The sequence below is a fragment of the Kryptolebias marmoratus genome, linkage group LG8, assembly GCF_001649575.2.
Source record: "Kryptolebias marmoratus isolate JLee-2015 linkage group LG8, ASM164957v2, whole genome shotgun sequence".
Taxonomy (NCBI): Eukaryota; Metazoa; Chordata; class Actinopteri; order Cyprinodontiformes; family Rivulidae; genus Kryptolebias; species Kryptolebias marmoratus.
The window spans coordinates 24,947,447-24,971,345 of NC_051437.1; the positions used below are offsets into that span (position 1 = coordinate 24,947,447).

The 23,899-nt window shown below is 41.3% G+C and overlaps 1 protein-coding gene across 4 annotated transcripts; it reads right to left on the bottom strand.

The window, feature by feature from the left end:
- Positions 1-4,738: 4,738 nt before the first annotated feature.
- Positions 4,739-22,564, bottom strand: dennd2c (DENN/MADD domain containing 2C). Of its 4 annotated transcripts, XM_037977161.1 has the most exons (21): positions 22,227-22,564; positions 20,479-21,114; positions 19,265-19,350; positions 16,994-18,068; positions 14,747-14,862; positions 13,412-13,494; positions 13,133-13,267; positions 12,326-12,404; positions 12,038-12,085; positions 11,418-11,608; positions 10,969-11,078; positions 10,271-10,340; positions 9,695-9,772; positions 9,242-9,382; positions 8,858-9,006; positions 7,623-7,800; positions 7,349-7,390; positions 6,434-6,539; positions 6,013-6,258; positions 5,276-5,362; positions 4,739-5,188 (listed from the first exon to the last, which is right to left on the bottom strand). In XM_037977161.1, the coding sequence occupies exons 4-21, from the start codon at positions 17,869-17,871 to the stop codon at positions 5,157-5,159; spliced, it is 2,769 nt and encodes a 922-aa protein (XP_037833089.1). In that variant the 5' UTR covers positions 17,872-18,068; positions 19,265-19,350; positions 20,479-21,114; positions 22,227-22,564; the 3' UTR covers positions 4,739-5,156. The 4 variants fall into 4 exon arrangements, with proteins under 4 accessions (XP_037833089.1, XP_017266882.1, XP_017266883.1 ...); XM_017411393.3 differs by lacking the exon at positions 20,479-21,114; XM_017411394.3 differs by lacking the exon at positions 19,265-19,350.
- Positions 22,565-23,899: the final 1,335 nt, after the last annotated feature.

Sequence of the window (23,899 nt, forward strand, 5' to 3'; positions counted from 1 at the left end):
CTAACTGACTCGGTTATTTAGTAACCCAAACACAAATACTGCCGTATCACATCAGCCAAGTCATTTATTGGGCGTTGGGTTGTGCGTGCTCATAAGGAAGCGTTAAGAAAATGATCAAAAGAGCTGCTTCATTCTCCTTCCTGGAATGCCTGAACTCGGATTAATAATAAACACGCTGAGGGTTCGGCGCGGTGGGATGGCGTGCTGGGTGCAGCGGTGACACGGAAACACATGGGAGCGGGGCACTGTGTGCGTCTGGGTGGGCCGTAAAAAAACAAAAAAAACGACACAACGCTGATTGGCTTCCTGCTCTGAATGGAGGGCAGAGATGACGAGTCGGGATCATCAGAAATCCTGCAGATATCAATCAGACCTGCCTGTGTTGGGTATTTAAAATAGTTCTGAATTGTTCCACTGCCCATCTCTACTCCTGAGACATTCAGCTTCTCTGAAATGCTCTTTAATATCCCTGACCTGTTGCCCATTAACCTAATTAGCTGCAGAATTCTTCAGCTGTTTCCTGTTCGAGACACTTACCTTTACAGCCTTTTCTTGCCGTGTTGCTACCATCAAATTTAAAATTACCTTTTTTTTTTTTTTTCCTCATAAAACTTGTACTTTTCCAGTTTACTGTAACCTTGTGTCGATCAGCAGCTTATCTTTATGGCCTACAACCACAAAACCTTCCTGCTCTTGATCGAACAATCTTTGGCCCCGTGGCTGACTGTAGCCCTCCTTATCGCTGCTGTTAACGGTTCGTGGAGGACGACTACACCTTCCTCGCGACGTAAAGACTGAAACGGTGGCGAATGTTGTTGAGGCGCCCAAAAAGGTCGTCACGGGAACAGTTTTCCACGATGAGGTCGTTTGGTTTGTTGTGAAAACATGCGCCGCCTCTCACAGTTAACGCGTGCCTTCTGAGGTTGTGTTTATGTTAAATATTTGACTCATTCGAACCTTTTCTGTCTGGGACTGAGGGTTGAGGGTGAAGTGTCTGTTTTCAGCTGAATCCACTTTTGTAACGCTTCTGTCCTCGTCTTTGTTTCGTCTCAGTTTTGGATGATAAAAAGTGTTCCATACTAACGAAGCTGGCTGTGTTTCTGCTCAGTCTGCTTTCCTTCACGTGCATTTTTGACCTACTTTATTAAATTATTCTTTTCTCCGGCAGTTTTCGCTGGAATAGATATCACCGCTGCTAAAATGATGTAGAGCTGAGGTGTAGCCGTTTTGGTCAAATCCTGAAAATCTTATCTGCACTCTCACATCGTGGTCGTCTGGAGCTGGAGATTAGAAACCTCTGTAGTCCTGTTAGAGATCCGTAAGGAGCTTCAGCAGACGTTCTACTCATGATATGGGCTGAAGTAACAACAATAAAAGCTCAGTTTATTTATGGCACCGAGCCGCTTTCTCACTAACATAAAAGCAATCAATAAAACATAAACAGACCCCAATGAAAAATGGAAAACCTGAAGACGTAAAATTTCTAATTAGTCCGGAGCAGCATCTTCTCTGAGAACTGTCCGTTTGTTAAAGTTTGGGTCTTTCAGGGCCGGTTTGGGGAATTAATCGTCCGGTTTTCCAACCTTCTGGTTCTGTGAAGTTATTAGGCTTTGTTGCGTTTCTGAGAATTATTCACAGATTTCCATAGAAACCTGGTCTGAATGGGTGTTGAGGGCCGGGCTGAAACCTTCAGTCTCCCTCGGAGAGTTTCAGGCTGCGTTTGTTTTACAGACCATCTCCAGTTTTTAGTTTCAGACTGTGTGGGGTTACATTCACAATTTCTTTTTGGTTTTCTAATTAAATCTGTTCTTCTGAAGTGTTCCCTGCGCCACAAGCTCAGCCTCAGATGAATCCACAGAAACCTATTGATTTAATAAACCTTTCATTGCTGCTGGAAGGTTGTGTTTTCACCTCATCAGTCAACAGGATTGTTATCTGGTTTTCCTCTGATGACTGAAGGTCGTCTGTGTGTTAAAGCACAGCACAACGGAGCGGTCGACTAAATCTTTCCTGGAGGTGTTTTAGCGCTCAAACAGGTTTGGATTTAGTTTTGCAGCGGTTTTCTCTCCCAGGCCGGAGTTTGACCTTCCCAGCTCCTGCTTCCCGTCGTGTTAGATTACAGATCTAAAACGAGTCTCCTAAAATGGTTCGCTGCCTTCTTACTGCCATCTTTTGCTTTCTGAGCAGGGATTTAGTTTCAGAGTCTTCGACAGCTGCGCAGAGGGACTGGAGGCTGGTATTTACCCCTCCACCCAACCCCACCCCACCCCACCCCCTCCTCCTGAGGAATCAGGTCAGTCTGGGTCCTTATTGGGTGATCTTACTTTAAAACTCTGGCATTAAAGGTGGCGGGTGATATGCATTCCTTCAAGTGTGAATGCTGAGTCTGTTTGTTATTTTTTGGCCTCTACTTCTTCATCCTTTGTGCTATTTTAGACTTTCACATCTGTCCTCTGTGGAGGACATGGAGGACATTTGTGAACCTGAATCTGTCCCACCCACTGAATTAACTCGTTTATCTGTCCTCAGAGGACATTTAGGGCTTTTCAATGATACCAGATGAGAAGAGGTGGGCTGATTACTTTACAAAGATTGGGGGATTTTAAAGAAATTCTGATTGGACGGTATTTTTAGGAAACATCAGAACGTTCAGCTCGTTCAGCAGATGAGTGCCGAGACTTTTGGGTTTTGTAATTTTTATACTTTTTAAAAGATTTCACTTAATTTACAAATATTTTCCTCGTAGAAACACTCAGAGATCCCTTCATTTCCTTCAAAAAACGTTGTTCTCTCCGTCTTCTTATCCTGCGTTTAGTTTTTAATCTTTTGATACTTTTAGCTAATCTGAAATAAGATAAACATCTCTTTATAAATATTTTTCGGGCGGCGGAGGACAAAGGATTATTTACTGACATTCTTAGAACCAGTTGGTTTTCCTCTTGTGTCGTTAAAGTAACTTCAATGTCTTAGTTTATCTTTTTTTTTATCTACAAACTAATTAAATCTCTGGATTTCTATGAAAACCTGAGTCCAAAACAGTGTCTTCAAACAGAGGAGGAAGAATATAAAAAGTTACAGCTTCGGTTCTTGTCAAGGTTAAACAGTGTGTGTCCATCCTGGCCTCAGGGAGTTCGCAGAGTTCTGCACGTTTCTAAGAAAATGTAAACTCTTCTTCGCTGTCCGAGCTCCTAACACCCAGTCGACCTGAAGAAGAACGTGTTGTTTTGGGTTGTTTGGATCTCTAACATGAGCACAAAGACTCACGGTGACTCTTCTGCTTTTACGTTCAGACAGAATTGATTTCTATGCAGATGTTAGAACTGGATCTTTTGTATGTTTTTAAATAGTTGTGAGTTATATAATAATAAAAGATGCAGTATCTCCATTAAGGAATGCATGTCGCCCGCTGCCTTTTATGCCAGAGTTCAGGACTAAAACAGGCTGTGTCGGCCATCTTTAATTGGGTTGACTTAAAGTGGATCAGTTGCAGATGTCCATCCAATCATTACAGGAAAAATAGAACTTCTAAGGAATCCCAGCAGCTTCAGTCGGCCATGAGGCTGTGTCTCGTCTGTTTCTGCCATCAAAATGTAAACTGTTCTCTGTCTGACAGAAAAATACAAGCAAGGTCTAAATGACAGAAAAATTGCCTTTTTTTTTTGAACAATCTACAAGAAATAGTAAAAACAAAAATTGTCCACATATCTGATTTTACTAGTTTTGATCCGTAACTAAATAATCAGGACTTGTTTAACTCATTTAATCCCCAACTAAAACAGCTTTTAAATAACAGAAATATACAACAGAACATATCCATATATTTGCAGCAGGCGTGTAAAAAACAAAAAAAAAAAAAAAAAACTCTGCTGAGATTCTACCTGTTTTAGGGGAGAAGTTTGATATTTAAAAAAGAAGGAAGTATTCTTTGTGTGAAAACTGAGCTGGAATCAACCGCAGCAGAGACTTCATGATCAGATAAACTGTCTGCTTTGTCCAAAGTTAATAAATACGATTAAAGCCCCAAACAGACGTGGTGACAGCGCCCCCGTGTGGCCATAAAGGTGAAGGACGTGTGACGTTAAAACAGCTGTTACTGTTCTGACAAACTAAGAGTTGGAGTCATGTTTGAGATTAGGATCTTATAATTAGGTGAACATTAGAACTGATTCTGCCTGACGTGTGTGTTGTGTGTGAGGGGAAAAGTTTAAAAAATACATTCAACACAAATGTTCCTCTCAAGGGCTGAATTCTCTGTTCAGATAAGCTTATCTCAGCTTGTTTCTTCTTCTTGTTTTAGATTCTGGGTCCTGTCTGAGGAGAGTTACAGGTGGTTAAAGAAACGAGATGAAATTCTGAAATAATCTCCAAGACGTCCCTCAGATCGTGACACAGACTGTTTTAGTTTTGGTCACACCCAGGCTAACCATCAGTTTTCTTCACCTGCTTGTTTGTTTCCAGGTCGGGGTGAGGGGTTGGAGCTGGTGTCCGTCTCCAGCAGTCACTGTACGAGGGACGAAGGACACCGTGGACAGGTCAGTCCATCACAGGGACACAGAGACAAACAGCCATTCACACACTCACACCGAGGGACAATTTAGAGTTACCAACAAACCAAACCTCCATGTTTCTGGTCTGTGGGAGGAAACCAGAGTAAACTCTGAGCGTCGAACCTGCGACCTTCCTGCTGTGAGGCGACAGCTCTGACCGCTGCACCACAGAACCCACTCTGAAACTACTCTGTAGTTCACATGATACTTTAATTAAAAAAATATTACAAATACTGTACACTGGTTCTGAGCATGTGCAAAATGTAAAAATCATCCAGTTCAAGAACAAAAAGGTACAAAAACATCCTTTCGATTTAACATGAAAACACTTCTAATACTAGTCAGAGTTAACCAACGTGAACTGAGAAGGTTTTAGTTTCATTCTAATATTCACAATTTTACACAAGGCTGATAAGTTATATTTCCTGACTGAGACGTAAACAGTTTCCACACAGGTGGAGATCATAATCAGAACGTGGTTCTTTCACAAAGACTCAGCACCTAATTCTCAAGGCTTCCAGTTTTCATCCAGACGTTTCGTTTCTTCAGACAGTCCAGCAGCAACATGTCCTGTTTTTAAACAGGAAGTCTTTTACGTTGGTCAGAGTCTTATTTGATTTGCAGAAGCTTCATTTTGCTTCCTAAAATAAATCAACAAAGCGAGGAAAAGAACAATTAGCGTTTGAGAAGGTGCCCTTGTGATGAGCGTTTGTTGGAGCGGATCTTACCGAGTCCTTTGAGGAACTTGTTCACTCCACTCGGTTCTGGTTCTGGGCTCGACTCCAAATACTCCACCACTCTGCTTTCAAAGAGTCCTGAGAGGAAAAGTGAAGCCGAGACGTCAGCAGGAGACACTTCCTGCAGGAAAAGCTACATTCAAATGTTGACATATCAGTGTCTTACATACATAAACAAAATATTTAATTAGAGTCACGTATGAGAACGAACCCACCTTTAATCTGGAGAACGTTGGCTTACATTTTCTCAGGTTAATATTCTGACATCATAAATAAGAACCAAAAAAAAACAAATATTTTTGTAAGAAATCTTCACAGCAGGAAACCTGAACATTGATTCTGTGGTTCATGGTCGATAACCATCACCCGCCACGGTGACAAGTGAGCAATCATGTAACTGCCTGTATCGGTTTGTTAGCAAAATATCTCATGTATCTCAGGCGCAAACGCAAAAATGGCTACAGCTCCGTCAGGTGTCCAGAGACTGAGCTCATGTTGGGTGGTAGTACATGTGTGTACTGACAAACTGAACTGACTGAAAACAGGAATCCTCTACCTTCATGCAGCTGAAATTCAAGTGGATGCCGTTTAAATTTAGGAAGTAAAATTTCTCACAGCTGCTTCTGCATTTCTTTGGTAGTTTTGTTTATAAGCAGGTTTATTGTTCCGCTACTAAAACTGACTGTTGATACAGCTGTAAATAACGCTTCGTGACGTCAATAATTCACCTTTTTTTCCTCCGCCTTTGCGCAGCTCCTTGTCCTGAATGAAACCTGCAAACATCTGTGTGTCCATGAAGAGCTGCAGGAACTGCCGGACTCCGCGGGACGGGTGAGATTTGCGGAAGCTGTCCCTCTGGAGCTCCTTGGTCCCGTTGAAGGACTCGACCATGTGGAGAGGATAGTGGCCCACCAGCTCCACGAAAAACCGAACAAAAGCCTCCGACACCAGAGAGCTCAGCTCGACCTGCTGGTCTGAACGGACCACATTTAGAGAAATTAAGAGAAATCTTCCAAAACAAATACGATCAATGAGTTCTACTTGAAAACCTCCATTAAAATACTAAACTCTGACAGAACTAAACTGAAATAAGGAGATCCTGTAAATGTGCTTCACAACCAAGAAAAGCAGGAACCGTGTTGGACTGACCTCCACCGTCTCCACCGTCCTGTCTCAGGATACCGTCTCTGTCTTCCAGGATCTGCTGCAGCGCCGCCTGCAGTTTACTGGGCAGGATGCAGTCTTCATCCCCCAGCTGAAACAAACCGTCAAAATATGTCACCAACGGACGTTTTCTTTGCTTCGGGGAGAATAGTTTAAATACCAGAGAAACACAGAACGTTAGTGACTACAAAGTACAAGTACTTTCTCTCCTAAGTTTAGTGTTTTGAGAAGAAAGCAGCTACTCTCTACAGATAAATACTTTGTTGCCAGCAGAAACATGTTAAACATGGCTGAATGTTTCCCGTTTGTTTGCTTAAATCAGTTTATTTTTTGTAGATTCTAATGAGCTAATTAATTACTACTTACTGCAGACAGTCAGACGAACAGAACGCGTCGCAAATTTCAAACAAAAACCTGCAAAACAAGGAATGCATATCGCCCGCCGCCTTTCATGCTGGACTTTTAGACTAAGCTCATGTTATGTTGAAAATAAAGTTAAGTGAAACTGGAGCTGTCATGTGTTGTCAATGATTCTCAACTGCAGCAAATTTTAGCTCTGAGTTTTTAGCCGGTTTTGTGTTTTCTGAGATCAGTTGTCTGTGGCGGCCATTTTGAACTGGCTCCAAATGCTGTAGAGGTGCGTCCAGTGATTCTTTACTGAAAGTTTCATTCAAATCTGTTTTGGTGACAAACAGAAACGGTTGTGGGTGATGAGTTTTGTTGAAAGTCAGTCTAGCAGATATGAATCAAACACGACTGTTACATGTTTTTGTTTGTGTGAGGAGCGCAGTTTTCTTTGTCGCTCCAAACGCTCCACCCAACCAGAGACAAGTGGAGGCAAAGCTGTAGTTCCCAGTGGAACCACACCTTGGGTTCCCATTATAGGCTGTGTGTACACACCTGAACGACAAACGTGTCTGCACACAGATCCACGATCAGCACCTAGGAAGAAAGCAAGAACAGGAACAACGTTTACCGAGGGTATCAGTTCGCTGTTTTACAACACGCTGTAGTAAGAAGTGAGCCGCAGAGTGAAAAACTAAAAGTAGTGAGTGAGAGTGAGCGTGCCGCTCGATGCAGAAGTTCCTGCTGCTTCCAGCGAATAGAAAACCAAAACGTGGAAGTTCAACCGTTTCACAGAATGAGTGATATTTAAAAACCCTGACAGATGTACCTCCTCGATGGGGAGCTCCAGCACCTGCGGCAGACACGGTGCCAGCACGCCGATGAGAAACGGGGTCGGGGAGCAGCAGATGTCCAGCATGTTAGCTGGTAAGACTGGGACAAAGGTGTGCTGCCAGGTGAACGGGTAGAGCAGCGCCAGCACTGCGTGGCCACATCTGGACAACACGCTGCAGCAGAGACAAGTCATGATGAGACAAAAGATCGACTCCAGCTCCCTGATGGAGGAGGAACGATGTGCTAACACTAACTGTGTAAATGCTGATTCAGCATTCACACTGATTCCGTTTTCCTGTTTTTTTTTTTTGTACATTTTTGCAATCCAACTACTTCTGCATAATTTTTAGTCATTCAGATATCAAAACGTTTAAATCATGCAACAGATGGGCGCTCTGACTTACATTTTTATAGAAATACATTAAGATCTCATTTCTTTAGAACGTTGTTCTCTTTTAAACCTGCTTTAGCGTGCTTGCTGTAGTTTTTTTTTCTTTAACTACTTTTAACTTTTTGTTTAGCTCCTTGTAGCTGCTGATTGTTTGACTTCTTTTAACTTTAACAGCTCAGTTTCAGCAAAACCATTCAGGACTCGCGCCTCCAGTTCTAGTTTTTCCCTTTTTAAGTTATCTGTCAGTTTCAGACACTTTATTGCACAGAAACTGACTTGACTCATTTGAACTTTGATTAAAGCTCCTCTGTCTTTCCTGAAAGTAGTCTTACATTTCTTGAAATGATCTTGTTCTAACGTGATTGTTGTTTTTCTACAGAACTTAAGTTAGATGAACTGTTGTGCCAATAAAATAACTAAAACTACTTTGTTTTCTTGTTGAGTCAGTAAATAAAATTTAATTGTTGGATTCTAAAAAGTGAAAACTAATACTTGATTTAGTTTCATAGGAAGTGAAGAGAAGCTGAAGCACATACAACCACTTCTACACAGATTCAGAAGCCACCTTAAAATGACCCCATCCAGTTCAACTTTGAAACCACCATTTTAGTGTTTTTTTTTTAACCAATTTCTCAACAGGCTGTTAGACTCGAGCAGGATCACAAACTACTGAAGATTAAAAAACTCACTCAACTTAATTTGGACTCAAACACATAATCACACCTTAAACAGGAAAACATCATAGTAAAAGTTGATTTCTTTGACAGTAATATCTTCTAACACTTGTATTTCTGTGTATTTTCTGGACACAGTTAAGTTGCGTAGTACCACGCTGGTACCTGAGTTTGTCAGCGACGAAGATGACCCTCCTCTCCAGCAGAAGGGAGGCGAACACCTGCAGGAGTTTTCCCACACTGAGACACTGCAGCAGACTGTTAAAGTCCACATGCTCCAGCCTGGAGTCCACGGGTCGGCACAAAGTCAGAACCTGAGGAGAAGAAGAACTGAGTGTAGCAGCTGCAGATTCACATACTGATAATCTCTAAAACTATTCATGTTTGCAGAATTTGTTTAACAGAAAAACCTTTTTACTTCCTTCACTTAATCGTTCAGGATTAATCCCTGCTGACTGTGGAAGAGCCACATGTGGGCCGAGTCACTCTGGATGTGCAGAAGTTATGAGGATCATTAAGCAACACTTCCTCCTCTGATGTCAGCGTTACCTCATTCCCAGAGCCGGGGAGGAAGCTCTTAACGGTGACTGTGCGTCCGGGGGCTGGAAACGGGGCCTCCATCACGCTACGCATAAACGGATAAACCAGCGCTGGGGACATTTCTCTGCGTCTCTCCACCTCTTCCAGGATCTGGACAGACAAAGTCCAACTTCTCCAGAAACAAGTACATGTGGTTTTCTTCAAATCACTCTTTATCAGTAAATGTCCTTTAGCTGACTGGAGAGTAGGTGAGAGGTTCCATGCATACCATGATATGTTTTATAAAAACACACCCAGTGACGGCTCAGGATTAGCTTTTTGTTCAGCCTCATTTGATCCTAAATGCATACAGTAAGAAGTCAGCAGCTTTTACACTTTTCAAAAGGATTAGCGCTGAACTCTGCTCAAGTTGACTCCCTTTCTAAAGGCCTCTGTCAGCAGGAACACGTATGGTGACTTTACCTTTGCAAACAAGTCGAAACAGCCCAGCTTGCTGACAATACAGTGCACCTCAGGAAGCCTCTTCCCCTTTCCGCTGGGCTTGAAGACAAAGTTTCACAAGTCATAAAACGTCTATCATAACAAAAAGACGCCTTAAAATGCAAACCTGTTTCCAAAGAACATTTCTCTTTTATAATAGCATTATTATTTTCTAATACAGCTCTGTACTGTAGAGTGGAAAGAGTCCAAAGTCAAAAGTGCATCCATATTTATGACAGCACCACTGACTCATTGGACAATAAAGATTAAACTGTCCACACTTTATTTGGTCTTATTCTGTCTAAACTATAAATACAACAGATGGCTTCAAGATACAGCAGTAAACAAGTCAACAACGCTTTTAAAACGAGGCCAAATAGAGGTGAAAATTATAAAATTCCTGTAGCTCTCCGTCATTGATCCAGAGGTGGTTTACGGCCTGTGATTCACATGTCCTCAGAGATGTTGAGTAAAGACGTGGCGGGCTGCCAGAACATCTCACTCAGAAACACACGAGTCGATGATTCAGACACAAATATTAACTTTGTCCAGACTCACCAGGATCTTACGGCAGTAACAAAACCAGCGGCTCCCATCTTCTCCGGTCAGGACGAAGGAAAAAGTCTCACTGTAAACAAAACACCCAAACACCACAGATACTATTTAATCTCACTGCCTACAGCATGTAAATCTGAACCAGATGTAACGGCACAAACAACACGAGAGGAAAGGCAGCAGTGTTTAAAAAACAACTTAAATCTGAAACCTAGCTGATAAGAACTGTTAATTTTCTAAAAGTATAAAAGCAAAGTGAACAGAAAAGATAAAAACACAGGTTTGGGTTTAAAGTTGTTGGGTTTTTTTCAAAGTTATAAATATTTTGAGGCTTAGATTATAACCCTCACTGTTACAATAAACCCTATGCAGTAAAACATATCAAGTACTTCCAATGCCCATTAATACACCAATATTTAACTAGATTTACTTCATTTGTTCCTGAGGGGAATTCAAGTTGCTGCAGCAGCAATTTAAGGTTTATGGCTGACAGCCGAGGATATAAAAAGAAAGGGAAGAAATGAGAGTAATAAACATAAAATGGAACCAAAAATATTGAACCAAATTTTAAAATACATAAAAAGGTGTATGTAATAAAAGCTAAGGAACACAACAGCACTAAAAAAATTCATTTGTTATGTTACCATAATCCCCTTGTCACAGGATTTGGTATTAAGCAGTAATGCAGGGTGAAAGCTGACCTTGGCATCTGAGCCGACGGCTTCCAGTCCTGACAGTCCGGGAAGCAGAACTTAGGAATCACCTTCAGCTGATCCTCGGCTTCTTTGGAGACCCGGGATGACTTCTCAAACTGGAGCAGAGACGCAGAACAAGACTTACAATGTTTTCAATCACTGCGAATTATTAGAAGCACTAAAATATCCCGAACAGAAACAGAAGAATGGGTTATTCTACAAAACTTACAGAAAAGCAGAAGTTCAAACAGCATCTGTTCTGAATTACCACTACATACTATATCTGTTAATATTTTCTTATTTAAAGAAACAAATCTATCAAGAATTACATTTGACTCATGTCAGCCTGGGAAACGCAACTTTATGACTTTAATTCTTCATTTAATTTTGACAAGTAATGTTTACAACTAATTTGTGCCTGACTGATAAAAGTTAATATAAAAGCTCCTCCTGACCATTTTTGGGAACTGCTGAGTAATTTCAGGAGAGTACGCGTTTCCTGGGGAGCCTTTTCTCAGCGACACCACCACGAAGATCTGGAAAAGCTGCTGCTGCTGCTGCTGCAGCTGAATCAAATCTCTCTCGAGGGTGCGGTATTCCGACCGACGTCTCAGTGTGGACTGAATGTAAACCGATCTCCTGGAACCTGTTGAACAACACATGGGACAGGGTGGAAATACAGATCTTAGAACAAATCCTGTCCAGAACCGAAGACTGGGAGGCCTCAGCAGCCACAATTAGTCAGTGAGTTAAAGAAAAATAAAATAAATGTTATCATTTAATGCTTATATTTGCCATATTCTATTTTATATAGTTATATATCCAGTTCATTCTCCTCCTGCATGTGGTCGAGTGTAATCTGATTAAACAGAAGTACGTTTTAACTGTCACTGCAGAAAGTGATATTCATAAAACTAAAAACCTGTTTAGAGAAACATTTTTTGTGTTCTTGTTTATTTTTTTCTCCCCACATACAGACAATAAGACTTCTTTGCTCTAAATCAAATGGTTGGATGATTAATTTACTGTTAGATTATAAAAGAGCACTGCAGACGGGGTGTCCCGGAGGTGATACCTTTGGTGTTGTCCTCTGGGTCGCTCTCTGTCCCGCTGGTTTCCTCAGCTGCCGTGAATGAGAAACGTCAGTGAGGAGCTGAGAAATGAAAAAGACTCGACGAGCCATAATCACATGCAGACAGTCGGCCTTTGTTTTATAATGAGTGGCTCTGCTTACCGCAGCTGGCCTTAACTGCATTATCAAAAGCTGGGTATTTCCACCAGGAGGCTCATTTTAACCTCCTGGAAAAGCTGGTGTGGGGGACATTTGGCCATCTGCAGCATTTAAAGACTCTGTGTGTCTCACCTCGCGCTGAGAGCCCTTGGTTCTTCACCCTCTTCCTCCCTCGCTTCTCATCAAAAATCGTCTCGATCTTGCTGACAAACTGTGAAGCAGAGCAAAAACATGAGCGCATAGTTGTCATGCTCGTCATCGTTACAGGGAATTCTATCACAGCCTCTGAGGCCAGAATATTATTTAAAGCATTAGTTTACCCAAAGATTCTGCTTCAAATGAACCAAGGCTGCGTTTTCAAAGAGTTCCACACAGAAACAAGCAAACAGAGGAAGTTTAAATCAGTCTTTAAGAGGAGCAAACCTGTCTGACAGAATTCAAACTTAATTCCTAACATAATGTCTTTGCTCTACAACTGAAAAAACATACAGAGAAAATCCTATCTGCTCTAATGTTTGGTATTCGTGTCATAAAGAATAATCTTACTCGCCATGAACACAAACAAATGCTGAAACATAATCTAAAAATAAACTTTTGGCATTTGTCCAACCTGTCAGCACCGAGGTACAAGAACCATTGAAGCTTTCAAGCTCCAATTCTTTCCTAGGCCTCTCAGATAAAGATGTCTGCTGTTTTACCTTGTTTTGAAAGTAGTTCTTTAGCCTGTAGCTTCCCAAATCCATGAGTTTAAATCTAGCTTCTGGGCTGTCTGAATTTGCCAGAAGCTCTCGCATGTTGCTTTATCAATTCCTTTCAGCATCCTCTCCTTCCTGCTCAACAAGTCGCCACCCCCATCTTTGCTCTTCTAACTAAACCATGACTCATCATCTAACAGAGTGCACACGTCTGTCATATGAAAACAAGTATGTTGTTATTCACCCGAGGTGTTTTCTGAGTTTTCTGAGTGCTTGTGCGCCGGGGTGCCACAGGTTTTGGAGTGTTTGCGAAGGTGGAAGATTTGAAGCCAGGTAATGCTTGGAACGTCTTCTTTTCCACTTTGTTTCCATGCATGGTCTGGAGTTTCACAGGAAAAGTGAAGTTAGCACTTCCTTACATTCATTCATCTGCCGCTACGATCTCAGATGAGGTATGTGTTATGTTTCACTGATACAGAAATGACAAAAGTTTAATATTAATAGACGTAATATTTTCCTTTACCTTCGGGACTCGGGACCTTAGAGGTGGGAGACACGTGGTAGACAGTTTAACGTCCTCGTAGGGATCGTTCCTGCTGATGTCACCTGTGGGAAGTGATGGGAAACATTAGATAGGATGACTGGATGCTCTGCACGCAGAGACAAACTGCTCGAAAGCTGGTTTTCAGCTTGATTCATGGCCAACAGATCAGGAACTCAAAATACTTGTTTTTCCCCCCAGGCTATGAATGCATCATAGCAAACTGCTAACCACCAACGTGTATTATAACTAGACACAGGACCGAAAGCTGGAAGTTGAAGCCACTAAGGCCAACCCTCCCTCAGGCTGGCTGCAGTACAAATTTAAGCCCCGCCCCCACGTGTAACCAAATGGGACATTTTTCTGACTAAAATAAACCTTCATATACACATCTTTGCTTTTTTCAGGTGTTGGTTTGTGTAGATCCACGTAGCTCTGACCCTGCTGCTGTATGTTCAAGTAAACTAAATATATTTAAATTTAATTAGTTGAGGGTTTTTTCTTAAAGTATCACGCTACACTGTGATTGACAGCGGCGCCGCCTGCTAGTTAGTTCAGAGGGTTTGTAGGCAGGACTTTCAGCCCCACATTCCTACTAACTCAACAAATAGACATTTTGGCTTCAATTTTGGAAGTAGCTTCATCCATCTTTATGTATGCCAACTCACAAATGCAGGTTTTCACTGAGTGAAGACTTAATGTGAACAGTTTGTAATATCTGTCAAAAAAAAAGTAAAAGAAAGCAGGTTTTTAATAAAGATGGTTCCATACGGCTGCTGCTAACATTTATAGGTTACGGTCTTTCTTTATTGGGCAAGCTGCTGTTTTAACAAGTAAACATGTTAAATCTGTTTGTTTTTAAGACTTATAATTTGCCAGCAGGGGAAAAGTTTAAACAACGATTTAACAAAATAGATGTTGCCGTTATCAAGTTGTGATCCGCTGTGTTCTGATCTACAAGAACTCACTAACAGTTCAACAGAATAAGAATGACATACGTAGCTGTGAGTTCTAAAAGCTGGGGAAATAATAAAATTTAATTCATTAGTCTAACAGATCTGACATTTTCCCCCAACATTTTATGATGGACACTGTAAATAAGTAAAATAAACATAAGAAAAAAGGTGATCCTGTTATCTGTGTGACTTTGGTTAAGAAACTTTTTCCTGGATATTAAAGAGACCGTCTATTTCCTCATCTTATAGAGATAAGATACAAAGAGTTATACTAATAAAACAAGACTGTTTCTAACACTGTCTCGTGTGAAAGCACCCATTGGAACAGAACTTTAATTACACTGCAATCCATCTGACTTACACACAATATCCTCATAAATATTGTCATCAGAGTAGGCATGTTGAAGAGTGTCTTCATTTCCGCCGTCGCCTGGCTGGGCCGTCAGACGTGCTGCGTCCTCGTACTCAAAGGACTTCCTGCAGCAGAAAGAGAGGTTGGGAAGTGATAAAAAATAAAAAATAAATAAAAATAAAATAACAGAATCTGGCTGTTGTCCTGAAGACTGAAAATTATTACTGCAGCATGTTTTATGAATGTGCCACCACAGATAAAATTCAAATGTAGCATTGTAAAAACAGTACAGGGATACTGAGCTGTCATGGAATGAAATAAGCGTGTGGAACAAAAGCTGTGATGTGGTAAGATATGTCATATTCAGTTTACTTAATGTTCGCAGCACCCGAGTATAGTAACAGTTTAGTTAAGAGACCAAACAGAAACTATGTCACAACTAAAGCTCACTGGGATTTAATCTTTTGCTCCATGGAGGCAGTTCAGAACTCATCAGAATGACAACAACTGAATTTATTTAAAGCTGGTGATGAAGGAGTCAGGTGCAGCTAAACTCCTTGCAGACAATTTAAATTATACATTTAAAAAGATATTAATATTACATTTAAAGATATGAAAACAAAATACCGTTTTTACTTTTAAAACATTTATTTTCTAAGACTGAACAATTACTACAGCCAATAATAACTCCATTAAGTCCACCTGAAGGTCACTGTAAAGCCTAAAAACTTCTCAGATATTTAACACTGAGCAGCTGCTGCTCAGCAGACAGAAAGAAACAAAGACAGAAACAGTACTGTGCAAAAGTCGTAAGTCTTTTTCTATATATATATATATATATATATATATATATATATATATATATATATATATATATTGTCTTTAAAAAAAGGCTGACTTTAGGCTTTCTTCTGACTTTGGCTGCTTTTTCACTCATTTTCAAAAAAAGCCATTTTTGTTAAACTGTTGGAAACTAGTGAGCGACTCAAACTTTGCTCATTTTTAGCTGTAGTCTCAATAAATTCTGGTCCAGTGGCCATAGATTGAATAATCTCAGCCTATTCTGTGTGCACGGCTTGGAAAACTGTATTCTAAGCTGCGCACATTATTTTTTTGCCCACATCGTAATCTAATTTTAACTATTGTACCCACCGCAGCAGCCAGCCTCATGTTTGCAATTTTAGACTTTTGCAAAAAACAAGTCTTCCAAATCTACAGTTAAATCAAAGTTTTTAACAGGTGTGCCTTTAGAAATATTTCCTTTTCATTCTAATCCTTGAAATGTCCTTTAAAATTAATCTTCTCTGCCGGCTGCCGTAGTGAAAGGGAAATCCCTTCATACAACTCTCTGACTAGTCTGAGAGAAAATTTGGGACAAAAGAAATAAGGGGTGGTTTCAAACTTTTGTGCAATCCTTCACATAAATAAAATCACGGACAGCATTTACTTTAATTAAAAAACTAACACAGATTTTAAATGACAGATTATTATATGTAAGCAGGTTACAGAGTTTGGTCTAGATTTATTAAGCCTTTGGTGTGTGTGTGTGATGACCCTGGAACCATCGCTGCTGATGAACTGGGTCAGCTTCAGACAAAAGACAACAAAGCTGCCAAATATCATGTGACCACAGCCAGCAATTAAAGTTCAACAATAACACCCCCGTACACACAACCCACAGGGTTTCTGCAAGTTTCGCTCAGTTAAATATAAAACTTCTTAAAGACCTTATAAAGGAGATTATGATTCAAATTGGATTTGTACATGAATTACAGAAAATAACGAGTCATTTTAAAACTCCTTTCAGACCAAAGTGATTCAAATTCAACCCAAATTATTAAAAACAAACCAACTCTAAAACCAGTTTCAGAAGAAGAGGAAACGTATTCTTTCGCGAGATAGTCTGAATGTCTGTCAGTAAATTCCTTCTGACGGGGCTGCTGAGCGACAGGCTTTTTAAGTTTTGTGACGGTGTAAAAACATCTGAAATCCTCAGACAGAACCACAACAAATCAATGCCAGCAGTTGATGGAAGAAGCAATGAATGACGAGATTTAACCGAACGCATTTCAGGACCTTAAATCTGGACATGTTTAACTTTTTAGGGCAAAAAATTGAGATTTTTAAGACTTTAAGACCCTGAAGAAAGCCTGCCCCCCCCCTTAAAAAACTGGCACTTAAATGAAGCGACTTTTAAGAAGCAATACAATCATTTATTTTTATAAATAACAGTTGTGTTTTCTTTTTAGTGCTCACCTGTTCTTTTTATGCCTTGAAAGTCCTTCGCTCTTTGACACTGGACAGGGAGGAGGTGGGAAGCTCGGCGGATGTGCCACCCTCCTGCTCCTCGTCTTGGAGCGGTTGTTGTTATACGTGGGTCTGACGTCCCACTGCGCCGTGCGCGCCGTGCTCCCCGTGCTGCCGTCGTTGGACCCGCGATACTCGAAGGTACGCTGAGGTTTGGGAGGGGGGAGAGCTTCACCTGCGGGACTCCTGCTGTTCTCCCAGAGTAGTCTGTCCCCCTCGAGCTTCCGCCAGAACCCCCGTGACGTGTAGAAGTTCCCAGCAGGCATGTTGTAGTCTTGGTCATCGGCTGACGGAGGTAGAGGTTTGGAGACTTTTTCAGCGTCTGAAATCCATTCCACTTTTGGATGGCCATTGGCTAACGTGTCGTTAGATTCAACTTTAGAGGATGCAAATGTTTGTGCTGCAAGTGTTTGTTTTCCAGGAGACGCGGTTGAAAACGGAGTGGAGCATTTCTGTAGAGGTTCTGACTTCCGACCAACCACGCTTAGTTCAACATGTGCAGGGGATTCCCTAAAATCCAACTCTACACTCTTTGTTCTTGAGTGGTTTTCCTTTCCACAAAATTCTGTTCTTGAGCCGCTGCCCAGGAGGTCTGCAGAGAAAGTCCGGGCTACAGTCGGAGGGTGTACTTTGACTCCAGCATCCTGGCTGCTGCCCTGTTGGCTGCGGACTTCCCACTGGGAAATCTTTTCCTTAATGTTAACGCGCCGCTCGTGGGAGGCCGGCCTCCCTGACTGCCGGCCCTGCCAGCCAGCGGCAGCCTCTTTCTGCAGGCGTTCGACCTCATCAAGCCCCCGCCCTCCCTGCTCCACTCTCAGAGCTAGCATACTGAGAGGGGGAGAGTGTCAGCTCACCCCCAGTTCTCCATAAGTGAGGGCATCAAGGGTTTCTTAACAAAGACAATAAAATCTGCTTGATCATGGATGTCTTGGTCCACAAGTTGCCATTAGCTGCTTCCTTAGTTTTATGTGTCTTCCAGTGCTAGCCAAGAGTCATTTCCTCCTCGTCTCATTTTGTAAAGGATCTAAAAAAGGAAGAAAAGACAAAAAAAATGACTCATCACTTAAAAAAGCTAAAACAACACACTGCAAGGTCAACACCAGGATGTAGTTTTTTTACAAGGTGCAGACAGTGACAGAGAGGAGGTCAGAAAGAGCAGGACTGTGAAGGCCATTCGCTGTAAAAAACAACAATCTAGATGTCAGCAACAGGAACGAGGTTACAGCCATTCTCTGCGATTGTCTGTGACTTTAGCCTGGAGGGAAATCTGTGTTGGATCTAAAACCATATTTCAAGCCAAAAATCAAAATGCCAGTGACAGAACAAAGTGCTGCATCTAATTTATTGTCGTCACAAAGCCGGCTTTCATAAGACTGGGAAGTGAGGGCTCAAACTACAGACAATAAGATTTGGATTATTATGTAATGTTCATTTCAGAGTCAGACATCATAAATTATTTTTTACAAGGTGACAAAGCTTACTCAATCTACTTCAGAAATTCAAGTTTGTGCATGTGTTAAAGATAATTGTGTAAAACTATTTTCACTTTTGAAAACAAACCCATGAAGGCATTTAGAAAAGTGAAGGGGTTTTTTGCAAACATAAGGCAGAAACTCAATGTAAAACTCAAAAATCCAATAATCTGTACGCCTTTAGAGAGCGGGAACACTCATTTTGGCTTTGTCTTTAATCTTATTGGACAGTGAGAACTCAAAATGTCCAATCAGAGGACATGCCCATTTGGTGCAAACCCTTAACATAAAAAATGTGAAGATGGAAAACATCTCAAGTGCTTCTGCTACTCAAGTGAGTTATTATACTTTATAACTCTGTGGAAACAAAACGAAACCCTATTTATAAAAGGTTTAGTTACTTTATTCTTTCTCCGATCAAGATGTCCAAGAGTCTCTTTTAAATTCCTACGTCACTTTAAAAACCTGTCTGCAGTCAGAGTTTGAGTTGTGACTGAGATCTCGCTTCTCAAGAAGTTTAAACTTTATGGAAAAGGTCAAAATGTTTTTCCACACAGCTGTCCTGCTCATGTGAACAGACGTTTGATTTTCTCAGTGTCCCTGAGGAACATCACACGGTTGTTCATCGTCTTTTAAATGCAAAATCTATTTTACACACGCACACATTCTTTTCCATACATGCACAGACATGAATTTCTCAGGTGGATTTATTTCACAATGGAGCAAAGCTTAATTTGAAACTACAAACCTTGGAAATGTTCGTGAATGCTAGTTCACAAGTTCTAAATTTTAACGACTCTCGCTTGGAGCCCAGGAAACTTAAAGGATCTCAACCTAAAAGATTTAAAAAAAGAGAGTCACAAGTTAGTGACAACTGATGATGAAGCTGCTTTAACCTTTACACCAAAATTAGAGATGAAATACAGGAGTTTGGCAGTTTCTCAGACAATAAAATATCAAACTAAACTAGAAAAATTGCATTTTCTGTAAAAATGCAGCATGAATGCTGACTGCGGAATGCTTCAATTTGATACAGAAGCTGAAAGTGAGTTCAACCTAAAAGAAGCTAAAAGCTAAAAAGCAGCAGAATGGGAGCTAAAAGCTAAAAATAGTACAGTAAGAAAACAAAAGTAGAGTAAATGTGCTGAAGCAAATTTCAAAGGAACAAGAGCCCTTCTCCTTTGGGCTGGACTCGGTCCTGCTCGGTCGACCCGGCACAGGTTTAGAGGCTTTCCAACTCGCTTCCAGCTCGGCTCTTAGGACCTACTCGGCTGAGGTTCCTGGTTAGCCAAACCGAGCCGAAGGTTTCACGTCAGCAGACAACTGATTGTCCAGAGAGCCACATCCCTGGATGAGTCATGGCAGAAACTGCTTCAAAACTGCCATTTTCATCCGCCGTGTTCTACAGCCACACAGACTTGTTTTTATCTTTTTTTTTATAACATAGGCCTCCTAAGCCTTCTCCGCGTCACTTTTTAACTTGTGTTTAACCAACTATAGACCGAGCACCAGGCATACCATCACCTGGATGTCCTCCAATATTGGATGTCACCAAAAGATGACATCAGAGGAGCGTGGAGCAGCCTTGTCATGACGAACCCGCCCACATCCAGGTGGGTTCTACAGAAAATATCACTGAAATCAAATAGAATCAAAGTAAGGCGAGGCGGGTCGCGCCCCACCTGACAATCAAAAAATGGCTGACATTTTTGAAGACCTCTGGACATAGAATTTGAACAGAGAAAATATTCGTAAATGAAGGTAAATGTTCTGAAAAGTATAAAAGTTGAAAAAAAAAAAAAACCTGACGTCACAGCACCCATTTCCTGAACAGACTGAACGTTTTGACTAAAAAGTAAGCAGAAGTACAAAAGAAACACAGGAAAACAACAGCCAGCGTTCACAGAATAAGAGCTCGTTTCTATTTGTGGTATAAAGCTGTATCATAAGACCTTAATATACCTGACTGAATGCTACCAAACACAAGTAAGAAAGTTTTATACTGGATCCAACATGACTCGTTTAGCCTGAGTCAACATCAACATGACTGCTACAGCCTCCCTGCAGAACAGCTCCTCTTCTCTAGAACCAGACGTTGCACATTAGGAGGCTGAGAGTATCTGCAGACGGGGAGAGGGACGGTGGAATTCCACAGCTTGGCTCCTGATCCCGATCGCTCCACAAGCTGCATGAGAGGAGGGTCGGGGGGAGCAGGTTTAGCTGGAGACGGTCCGCCACTCAGCCGCTCTTTCAAAGAGGGGCTTTTGTTTACTTTGACCCAAATCGAAAGGCGGGTCTGCGGCCGGAACGTTCACCCCGTCGATGACAATGCAGCTCCTGGACCCGACCCACTTGTATTGCCTTGTCTGCGTGCGGCGAGTTGCACAGGAAGGCGTGAGTTGCGTTTCCTGAGCTGCAGGAAAAAAGGGATCAGCGGCTTGTCCATAATTACGGTGCGGGAAGATTTGTGCCCAGTCGTAAACTATGTTTAGATCGTCTACGTTCGAGCTCTGATGGTAATCAAACGCTGCTTCTGACATACAATAAATCCAGAAATATGCCAGGCGCTGAGTAGTTACAGAAACATTTGTTCTTTTTCTGTGGGAAACAGAAAACATCAAGAGTTATTGTCAGGCAGTTTGAAAAGAGCCGAGGTCCCGAGTCAACCCAATGCTTCTGAAGGGCTCGTTTTATTTCTTTTTTTTTTCTAATTAAGTAACATAAAAAAAGGGGCAGAAACCACACATCACCCAGCAACTAAATTAAACATAATTGCACCTTTTGAAACCGCCAGAAAACACGCCCTATCAGAGATCTGCAGCGTGACGGGACATGTCTCAGGTGAGACATCATGAGACTGAAGCTTATCATCAAAAGTGACAGTTAATGCTGTAATAAAAAAAGGCAAACTGCTGGTTTGCTGCACACCAGCATGAAAGAACGAGCAAACAGAAACGATGAATGATGAATGATGAATGATCTAACAGCTTCTGACTCACGTTGAGGACTCTGCTAACTACCTGTTGGCCCTGACAGCCGCCTCGTTTTGGGGCCACTTTCAGTCACAGGAACACAAACAATAAATACGGATAATTCAGGGCGCCGTTCATTTGAGGCTTACTTTTCAGGCTGCCTCTCTTGTCAGAGAGTGAGACACAGTGGTGTGTGGTTACCATGGTGATAGTAATGATCTGGCAGCAGATCTTGGCTCTCTCTACACATCAATATGTAGGCAACTTTTTTACAAAGTTTATGGTGAAACTTTAGGCAGCAGTTGGTTTTCCAGTGCTTATTTACTACTTTAATCTACATTGGAGATGAAGTCAGTTAATCATTAACTCAGCTGCTTTTCCTAATAGACATCACCTGCACAGCTCTTGAATTATATTTATATATAAAAAGGCCCAGAACATTTAAAATTAAAAGAAAGGTCTCGTTGTATTTTAAGGAAATAAATCTTGACATCACAGATTGAGCAAGAAGTTTTATATTTCTATATAATGGTTACAAAGATGGGTAATAAATTAGTTTGTTGTTGAAGATGTGTAGGTGCAAACCCCATTTTACGGACCTTAGCTAGCTACCGTTACATCGGTTACACAAACCAACCTGAAGCTAACATTAACGTAACGGTTAAAAGAAAAATGTCACGTAAACAACAAAAATAACACAACAACAGACGCGTTTTCACCGTGATTTATGTTACTTACCGGTGTGGCTCCCGTCGCCCAGCAGAACTCAGGCCCGCTCCGTGTTTTCCTTTCGAAAAAAATGACAAACCCAAATAAAATCCATTATTTGGTCTCATCGCCCGAGGAGGTCCGGAGAACAGGCGAACTATCCAACGCTCGCGCGGGGAAACCGGACGACAAAAAAAAAAGTTACGGGAAACTTTTTCTTAAAAGGAAATTCCTGTTTTAAGGGCTTCGAAAACGCTCTCGCCCGTTCAATTACCTGTAAGTAATAACAGGAGGTTTTTAATAGGAGCGGCGACAGAACAGGGGGAAGAAAAAGAAGATAAAGCGAATCACTCCTCGCCCTCCTTAGGGACAATTACAGTGATGTCAGACGGAGAAAGCCCACTTCCGGTTAAATCTTTCAAAATAAAACCAGGTTCTAAAAAGAAAAACGCTGAAGGAGCTGAAACTGAGTCCTTCAAGCTAAAAGACGCAGAGAACCACCTAAAGGATAAATTATACAAAGGACTGCTAGATGCTTAAAGCAGCTAAAAGCTAGCTAGAAGCTAAAAGTAGCAAAAAGCCAGCTAAAAACTAAATATACCTAAAAACTAAAAGTAGTAAGACACTGGCTAAAGTATAAAAGTAGAGAAAGGTTAGCTAAAATAAAGAAATAAGTATGGGAAGACATAAAAACAGAGCAGATTTCAAAGAAAACAATGTTTCTTTCTTTTTGGAAAGGAAAAGATCAGTGTATTTCTATGGGGGGAAAATTGTAAATAAAGTTATATATTTTGAAAAGTATAAAAGTCAGAGCAGCCATCTCCTGAATGAGCTGAACTTTTTGATAAGAGTGGCTAAAATAGTACAAAGTATGCAAAAATAGTTGGACCAAAAAACACATACTTCTATACTTCATACTTCATTACTAAGAATGGTCAGCTGTTGTCTGGGGTTTGTCGGAGGTGTAATTTTATTGTAGTATACAAATCTCTTACCACACCAAGAATGGAGGAAGCAAACAACTGCAAACCTGTTTAACTTTTAGGAACGTCAGCAGCTTTTAAACCACGTGACTCTTCCGCGTTATCCCGGTCGCTTCCGGTCTCACTCCGCGTGCCTTCGGCGGACTTGACGGAGTTCTGGGCTGTGAGAAAGTTCGGTTGAGTCCTCCAGGAGGGAAGACGTCACCGCATCAGCTCCCGCAGCTGTCAACGATGAAGAAACGTTGGTGCCTTCACGGGGCCTCGGAAATGGGGACGCCGGGCCTGCACACCTGCGCAACCTCACCCGTCAAAGGGTCAGATTTATTTGGCACCGAGACTAAAAACAACTGGACGAATTTTAATTAAATTTACTGCGAGTGATCATTGGATCATCTACAGCTGATTAACTTTTGGAGTCAACCTTATTCAAGATGGCTGCCACAGCTAAAATGACTAAAAACACACCCAAAAAAATGCTCATAACTCGGGCAATTTTGCAGATGATGAGCTAAAATTTGGTGTGGTAGTAGCTGAGACTGACCCCTAAAACATATTCTGAGCGCCAACAGATTGTGAAAGATCTTTGTTTCAAATTTTGCCATTAACTATTTGGATTCAACCCTGACTTGTTCGCAAAATATCTCATAAACCACTGGAAAGATTTTGATGAAACGTTCAGATAGTAATCACTGAATCTACAACTGCAGCAGTAATCAGGGA